The sequence below is a fragment of the Perca fluviatilis genome, chromosome 2, assembly GCF_010015445.1.
Source record: "Perca fluviatilis chromosome 2, GENO_Pfluv_1.0, whole genome shotgun sequence".
Classification (NCBI taxonomy): domain Eukaryota; kingdom Metazoa; phylum Chordata; class Actinopteri; order Perciformes; family Percidae; genus Perca; species Perca fluviatilis.
This window is the reverse complement of record NC_053113.1, coordinates 10,455,491-10,464,659: the sequence shown is the minus strand read 5'-3', so window position 1 is coordinate 10,464,659 and position 9,169 is coordinate 10,455,491. Positions and strand designations below refer to the sequence as shown.

The following is a 9,169-nucleotide window of genomic DNA, read 5'->3' as shown; positions in this document are numbered from 1 at the left end:
TACAAATAAATGTTGATTGGCTACAAGGAACTTTCAACCGCTTATAAGATGTTTAAATATAATGCTGATGCCTCTATATGAGAGACGGGGGGGGAGTTGACAGCTGAAAGTCCAGGATGTATTAGCGCTGATGATTTAATCATATTCTATAATTGTTTCCCCCTTTGCAATGGTTTAAAAGTTTGCCAATGTTGTTGATTGTCTGTCTGGGTCTTCTCTAGGAAAGCTATGCCTGATATTATCCCACACCTGAACTGCTCTGATTTGGCTGTTTGAGAGCACAGCCATCCATCTGGCTGTGAGATCCTACTCTGAGCCCTGCGCTCCTCCTGCCTCTTCACCCAGCAAGTCATCAGCACCACAGAGGTAACGCACCTCCATGTTGTCCTCTCGTCTTGGTGTCTGCCCTCTGTTGGCCTAGAGAAATATGACAGGAAATGTCTTAGATACCTTTTAGTTCTCCAAAAGAGAGATGCTACTCTTACAACACAGGGTTAGTGAACAGTACAAAGCAGCGTGGAGACCAGTTAAAATGTTACTTCTTTTTTATATCCGTTACTTATTCAGTCTCTCTGTCAAACTCTATTATGGCTAATTGGATTTTTGGAGCGCTGCTTGGGCCGGGACAGGAGGAATTTGTGGCCGAGATGACAGAAGTTACAGAAGAAGCGCGTCACAGCAGACTGCTGGAAAAGGGCAGAAAATGTGGATATCTACCAGAGTGTCCAGTTTCCATGACTGGCATTTTCTTTTTTTTTATTTTCTTTTTTTACAGAAATGCAGTTTTTATTCACTTATTTAAAATCACGTCTACTTTGCCATTTTTCTTCTATTGATGTTACTGTAGGCTTTCACGAGAGTGAAAAACAGCATTTTCTGCAGATGTTTTTTAATTAAAAAGCCTACCAGGAAAGAGAGAGATGAGCCACTTGAAGGCTTTTAATTTGAAATGTCCGTGAGTCTGATACATAGAGGAGTGTATAGTGTGTAGTGTGTGTATAGTACCTTGGAGTAGCAAAACAGGGCAGCACCGGACACGAGCACCAGCAGCACCAGGACGACCAGTCTGATGACCAGATGTGTTAGAGAGGCTGAAACAGATTTACAATCATTCTGGATGGACTCTCATAAACGCTAAATGTGTTTTTATACAGTCAAATAGTTGTATAAACCGGCTGATTCAAATTGTCAGGTTCTCAAATAAACACAATCTAGTTTAATAAACAACCAAATGCAAATTTAAAATGCAGTTAAACAGACATCCGCAACCTGAAATCAAACTACATATGAACTTTATACTTAGTCCCAGTTTGCGTGGCTTTTATCCATTCATTCATTCATGAGATTATTCTGAACAGCAGCAGGAAACATGAAGACATTGTATGTTTTCATACATGGACAGTTGGCACCTCATTAACTTTTTATCTAATCTAGACAAATAATACTTTCATGCATGCATTTGATTTAGATTCTCTATAAAGTTACCTGCGAGAGTGAGATGGAGCGGCCGGCTCTCAGAAGAGAAGTTATGGGAGAAAGCGTAGAGGTGATAAACACAGCGGTACTCCCCTCGGTGGGTGGAGTCTGCAGCAGAGAACAGGAAGTGGGCTGAATGATTGACAGCTGGCAGGGTGTATGTCTTCTGTTCTGGGTCAGAGGTGTTGAAGATGAGCTGGAAGGAGCCTCCTGGGTACTGTGGCAGGACGGAGCAGCTGATGGTGAAGTCGGAGCCCATGAGAACTCGCAACCCCTGCTGCGTGGCCTCAGAAACCCCGTCAATGTGGGTAGAGAAGGAGATGTTTGGCTGAGCCAGCAAATCTGTGGACACAGTGGATGGAAAATGAAGACCACATATCAAGAATATAAAATTCTACCATCATCATCTTTATTTGTTTTGTTAAAGTGATAAACACTGAGCAAAGTAAAACGTGTTTCATCCAGGGGCGGACGTTGTAAACATTCAGGGCTCAGCTCTAATCTGGGGGGGGGAGGTCCTGGGTTATGCTCCATTTACAGCAGCTATATACACAATTTTTTAAAGCCATTTTATAAAAGACTCCCTAAAACTCTGTAAATCATTTGAGAAAAAACACGAAAGTTGCCGAAGAAAAGAACCATCCTATAAAGCCTACATCCTGTTTTACATCTAATTGTTCTCCAACTGTCTTCTTAAATCAGAACAAAGCAACTCCTGCCACAAACAAAGTGCCAAAACTTGTCTGATGTTACTATTTTGGAAGTTACATAACATACTGTAGATAGGGTGGGGATTTGGAGTAAACAGCATCTTGAAACTAAGGCAATATTTCCTTTTGAACAGGTTTGACCGCAACCAGTATGAATGACCAGATGGTTCGCAGCGACCATATGTGCCGTCTACACCACAGGATGGATACCTGACCCGATGGGACCCGATGGGACCCGATGGGACAGGTATTTGGAAATGATGTTCGGGTTCGGGTTGGGCTCGGACAGAAAAATCCACACTCCAATCTACACCATCCCGACCGCGCTGACCGGATAAGATGACAGGATTTGTTTATTAGCAAAAGAAAGTAAAGGTTAAGAATGTGACTCTCACTGTTTAGGGTTACCTGAGCAGACCACCTCCAGGTTCGTGGGGCTTTTCCTGATACTTGTTAAGCCACTGTCTTGAGCGTGGCTCTGGTGAGCTGTGCCACGCTACGCTTCGCCACACCATTCTGTGTCGTGTCGCGCTGAACATTTTCCTGTTTTTTTGTCATGGTAAAGTCTTACATTTTCCTTTTAGAGGACTTAAAAAAGGACTTAAAAAAACTTCTTAAATTTGCTGTTAAAAAATGTGCAGATACTGTTTAGGGTTACCTGAGCAGACCACCTCCAGGTTCTTGGGGCTTTTCCTGTAACCTGTTAACCATAAACACTCCCGTACTAGCCAATCAGACTGAACACAAGAACGACTGATCCCCCAAACAGGTGTTTCTGAAGAGCTGCTGCTGATGTTTGTGGAAACAGCAGAACCACAGTCCAGCCGTTTACACACTGCAGATGATAACTTCTGGTCCCATTCAGTATCCCAGTCAGTCACTGGTCTCCACTGTCCCTGTTGTTTCATCTCTGGCGTACCAGCACAGCTACTGGCTCCTCCTGACAACCTGACATCATCAGGCTCTGAACGGAGACACCAGAATAATTAATACAATAAATAAAGTCATTTTTATAAGTATGTTTGGTAAGAATTTATTTGAAGGGTGTGCATAAGAGTGACATGACACCATGAACATGATGTAAAGTTGGCATTATATGACTTTAAGCAAGACCACAATCTCTGTGTTAATAACCTAGGTAAAATAACCTGTTATAAATATGTCATAGCAGGCCTAATTAATGTTGCCAGGACAATTCTGGCGCAAAATGAACCTTGGGGTTAATAACGTGTACCATTCTCTGGGACATGTTTTCATGCTAATTGAATGCGTCTCTAGCTTGAGACAAGTTATCTGCAAACTGGTGGTTAGCTGCTAACGGTACCTTTCGCGGCAAATAGTAAATCACTATTTTATACCACTAACAAGGCTCAAAATAGCACGAGATTCGAATCACTAACGCTGTGTTTGAGCTATGCTACTCGTTACTGGGCACACCGCTACTGTCTTTACAAACTATCTTTTTAATAAACTGTCTGTACATTGTCTTACAAAGTTCTCAATGCTTCAGTTTACATGTAGGGACCCTCATTATGCTACCGTTGAAGTGTGGTGCTATTTTGATCTTTGGTAGTGGTATAAAATAGTGATTTACTATGTGCCCCGAAAGGTAGCGTTAGCAGCTAACCACCGGTTTGCCGATAGCTTGTCAGTCCTTGTGATTGTTGCGGGCAAAAATCCTTCATTATGCGGCACGTTTTAAAAAAAAATGCGATGGGATTTTTATGCATTTTTATGCGATGAAATTGCGGGAACTTGCAAAAATTGCGGGACCTTGCAAAAACTGCACTTTGATGAAAAAGAGAAAAAAAAAGTGATTCCCCCAACACCCTGCTTTTCGATGATGTTCATGTCCAGTAATTACGTCACTTCATAACGTTCCCATGGCAACAGGGGAAAATGGCTGCTCTTGTGTGAAGTAAACGCAACATTTCTCAACTTTATGCTAAGATATATTATGGGACTTTTTTGCAACGAAAATGCGGGGATTATGAAATCATGCAAGCCCCTCATATTTTGCGCGGAAATTGGCAATTTATGCGGCAAAAGTGCGGCGTATTTGAAAAAATGCGGCCCCTGCATAAATATGCAGACTTTGGCTGATTATGCATTGAATTATGCGATTGCATAATCGCGTTTTTCTGGAGGGACTGGCTTGTTTCAAGCTAGAGACACATTCAATTAGCATGAAAACATGTCCAGGAGAACGGTACACATACAGTATGTTATTAACCCCTAGGTTCATTTTGCGCCGGAATTGTCCTGTAAGTTCAATTCAATTTTATTCATAGTATCAAATCATAACAGGAGTTATCTCAGGACACTTTACAGATGGAGTAGCTCTAGACCGCTATAATGTACAGAGACCCAACAATTCCTACAAGGTATGAAAGACTTCCTTTTAACAGGCAGGAACCTCAGACAGAACCTGTCTCTTGGTGGGCGGCCATCTGCCTCGACCAGTTGAGATTCAGAAATATGACTCATAATTATATCAGTGAGTATAATGGAATGGCATGATGAAGAGTGGCAATTATAGTAACAGTAAATATATTAGAACTAGGACAAATAAGAATAGCAGTAGAAGTGCATGGTGTAGCAGGCAATCAAGCAGGACCATGGCAGCAGCTGCAGACACGATCAGGGTGCATACCTGTCAAGTTTTGGATTTGAAAATAAGGGAAATTTTTCCGGCGCCCACCGCAAGCAGTCCCACCACCCAAACCAAGCTCCAGTATCCCTTACATTTTAAGACAGGTGTACAAGAAAGCTAAAATCACCACTTGATGCAGAATGCTGAAAACATTTACAATTTATAACATTGCTTGTCTTTACATTTTATTTTCATTCCACACATTCTTTTCATTTCATATTGCTTTTCTTTTACATTTTTCTTTTCATTTCACATAACTTTTCTTTACTCTTTTAGTGAGTTATTGTATAAATTTGTTGCAGACTTTGCATTCTTTAAGATTGTTTTGGAAGGAGTGTATTTGTGGGCTGGGCCAGAGTGGTTTACATGAGAGTAGAAGCGCAGATAGTTCTGTTGTCTAACAATTTTTTTTTTTTTTTTTTTTGCTTTTTTTTTTAATCTAATATGATCTGTAACAGTCTATGGGAATGCATGGTAAAACGCTCTTCATAAGTTTTGGCAGCGCACGCCTCTCTGTCGAGCGTCCATCATCCGTTTCTCATCATCTGACCTACACACTAAACTTCGCGACAACTGCCACCTACAGTACCTGTAGTAGGCTACTGCAGGTGGCAGTTATCGCGAGGCTAGTGACAGAGCTCAGATTGGGAATGTTTTTTTTTTTTTTACTCCGCTCTGACCCGGGGTATTATTTTTTAATAACGCAGGTTAAAATACGGGAGATTTACGGGAAAATACTAATACGGGAGGACGGCGGGAAAGAAGGGTAAAATACGGGACTTTCCCGGCCGAAACGGGATACTTGACAGGTATGTCAGGGTGCCACCACAATCCAAGGAAATCTGCGAGGCGAGACAGCACAAGGGCTCTGGGCAAGAAGCTAAGTTAGTACCATGCATTAATGGCTCAGTGTGTCATGGGAAGTCCCCAGCAGTCGTCTAAACCTATCGAAGTCATTACACAGGCATTGCCAGATTATATAGTTTTTCTTAATTTCAAATCATCATAACACAAACATCTTAAAGTGATGGTTCAGAGTAATTAACCCTAGGGTCCTTTGCACCATGACCTCGAGCCAAACAAGTTTATGTAAATAACACTTGCCTGCTGGCTTCTGCTCTCTGCTGTTGTTGCTGCTGTGAGACGAGTGCTTAGGGATGTCTACAAATTACAACACCGAAAAGAGATGCAACAAAAATATTTTTTTATTTAACTTATTTTTTAAAGTAAGTGCTGTAATATAACTAGCAGGAGACAAGTTATAATTGAGGTACGTTTGGAGACATTACCTTATTTAATCATTAAATTAATAAATATTTTTGTTGTATCTCTTTTCGGTGTAGTAATTTGTAGACGGTCCCTAAGCACTGTCGATCTGACAGGTAGCAGCGCTGCAGCAACAGTGCGCGAGAGCTGAAGAGAGCAGGCAAGTGTTCATAAACTTCTGGTGTAATTACAAACTTTCCAATCCATCGTTTTATGAGTATATAACCTATTTGTACTACTTATAGACGTTTGGTATCATTTTGGGCATTATTAGTGGGGTCATTTACGAGATACAAACGTGGGTCCATTAGCCCCTGCGCTAAGCTATTCAGCTGCTAACGCTACTCTACGCTAACTAGCCCAATGTTCGACCCAGGTGAAAAAAGCTTCTGGGGGGGTGTTTGGCTCGAGGTCATGGTGCAAAGGACCCCAGGGTAAATTACTCCGAACCATCACTTTAAATTGTTTTAACTTTGCATTAAAAGTCTCATTTTACCGAATGACAGTCAAACATTCATAAAGATTTGTTCATGTTCATGACCGGTGTCATGTCAGTCTTTTGCACACTTCAAATAAAGTTTTACTGTTAATTCAAAGCTACAGCTCCTCTTCTTCTACCTGAGCAGGTGAGTCCGGCAGCTTTGCCAGAAGAGCAGGTGTTTCTATCTGAGCTGTCACAGTCCACCAGAGCAGACTCATGGCCTCTACACTGGAACTCTTTGGTCCACACTGGAGCCTCCATGTCTCCATAGAGCGCCCCCTGGAGGACTGAAGGAGCCCCACAGCCAAGCTCCCTGCAGACCACCTCTGCATCCTGCAGGTCAAAGTCATCTTCACACACTGAGGACCACGACTGGTTAGACTGGTTAGACTTCACCTCCAGTCTGCCTGAACACAGACTAGTCCCATTCACCAGCCTGACAGAGTCTGAAGAAGAGAGACAGACAGAAAAACATGTAGACAGAGATTTGAAAGTGTATAAAAGTATGGCATTGCAAAATAACACTAACACCTTACAATACAGTAGCGCTGCCAGCTGCATGTTTTTGTTTTTCTTGCTAGGCAACCACCAAATCACCGGCTTTGGGCACTTTTTCTCTCTGAGTTGGAAGTTTTTTCAACTCAAGGCGCAAAAAATGCAAGGCGCACAGAGCAGACAAATATGAGGCGCTCAGCAACGCAAAAGCAGCGAGCAAAACGCTTCACTTTTCTTGAAAAAGCCGCCCAAGTGTGATCTGTAGGTAACACAAACACTACTGCTGTATCAAAGCGCTGTGGACTGCTTAGGGAAAAGGTCGGGTGGATGGGTGGGTCATAAAACACAGCGCTTTCATATTCGTATTGAACAACCAAATATGATTCAGCTGACTTCATTCTGAGTCTGGTACATACAGCAGTAGTTCTCCATTGCTGGCTGAATAAAATAACTTACTCAATGCTGCCTTTTCATTTCCCATAAACCTATGCATTGCTGCATGCACCTACAACCATTTCGTGCTGTCAGATGGAATGTAAAACTAAGCTCTTATTCTTGTTGACAACTCCTGGACCTACTGTAGCTTGGATGGTAACTAGAGTGCGGATCGGGCCGCATTTTTCTGTCCGAGCCCGGCCCGCGTCCGACAGTGCAGTAGCCGAACCTGACCCGAGCCTGACAGGCATTAAGATATTTATGTCTGAGCCCGACCCAAGCCCGACACAGTTAAAATCTCCTTTATTTTCCTCATACTAATGACACATGTACGTTTGTTTGTGTGGACAGCCCGCTTCTATTAAGCAACTGTAGCAAGGCATTCTGAAATGTTAACAGATGAGGTCATCAGCGCACATGGGGCAACAAGCGCACGTTAACACAGGCGCCTTATGCCTTATCGCACTGATGTGACCGAGCCCAACCCGAATATCATTTCTAGATGTCTGTCCAAACCCGGCCCGTCGGGCTCGGGACGGGTATCCATCCTCTAATTGTACTTCATTTGGATGGTGCTTTGAACAAAAGCTTCTGTGAAATGTAAAGATAAGCTGAAGGAATGTGGAGATTACAGTTATAGCTGAAGTATTGCCTGGTGTGGTGTTACCTGAGCAGTTGATCTCCAGTTTGGAAAAGGAAGTGTAAGACTTTGTTGATATACACTCCCTAACTGCAGACTTGGATTGAAGACAAGTTGATCTAATCCTCCATGTTCCTATGTAGTAATCCATCTTTTTCCACCCTGATGAAACAGCAGAGCCGCAGTCAAGATGTCTACACACTACATCTGCTGCCTTTAGATTCCAGGCAGAATGATCATCAACATCCACTTTACTCCACCATCCCTCTTTCTTCATCTCCAGTTCACCAGCACAGCGACTGGATCCTCTCGCCAACTGGAAATTATCGGGCTCTGAGCAGACAAGAGTAAATGGTAAAAATATGTCATGCCACATTTATCAAACTAGAAACTGAAATCAAAGCTACAGCTCCTCTTCTTCTACCTGAGCAGGTGAGTCCAACAGCTTTGCCAGAAGAGCAGGTGTTTCTATCTGAGCTGTCACAGTCCAGCAGAGCAGACTCATGGCCTCTACACTGGAACTCTTTGGTCCACACTGGAGCCTCCATGTCTCCATAGAGCGCCCCCTGGAGGACTGAAGGAGAACCACAGCCAAGCTCCCTGCAGACCACCTTTGCATCCTGCAGGTCAAAGTCATCTTCACACACTGAGGACCACGACTGGTTAGACTGGTTAGACTTCACCTCCAGTTTGCCTGAACACAGACTAGTCCCATTCACCAGCCTGACAGAGTCTGGAGAAGAGAGAGAGACAGACAGAGAAAGAAAAAAAGAAAGAAAGACAGAGAAACATGCAGACAGAGAATGTAATGTGTATTAAAGTTTATGGCATGGCAAAATAACACTGACACATTACAATACAATGAAGACAAACTGCAATAAGACGGTGGGCACTCTAAGTTTTTTCAACACAAGGCGTTCAGGGCACTCCTGTAAAAATGGACGGCACATAGAGCAGAAAAATACGAGGCGCTCAGCAACGTAAAAGCAGCGAGCAAAACATGTCACTCTCAT

General features: G+C 42.8%; 1 protein-coding gene across 1 annotated transcript; it reads right to left on the bottom strand.

Annotated features, from left to right (window-relative positions):
- Window positions 1-306: 306 nt before the first annotated feature.
- Window positions 307-8,903, bottom strand: LOC120551211 (scavenger receptor cysteine-rich type 1 protein M130-like). The gene is made up of 7 exons (XM_039788464.1): window positions 8,581-8,903; window positions 8,184-8,489; window positions 6,724-7,032; window positions 2,845-3,150; window positions 1,486-1,818; window positions 1,006-1,091; window positions 307-417 (listed from the first exon to the last, which is right to left on the bottom strand). The coding sequence occupies exons 1-7, from the start codon at window positions 8,702-8,704 to the stop codon at window positions 307-309; spliced, it is 1,575 nt and encodes a 524-aa protein (XP_039644398.1). The 5' UTR covers window positions 8,705-8,903.
- Window positions 8,904-9,169: the final 266 nt, after the last annotated feature.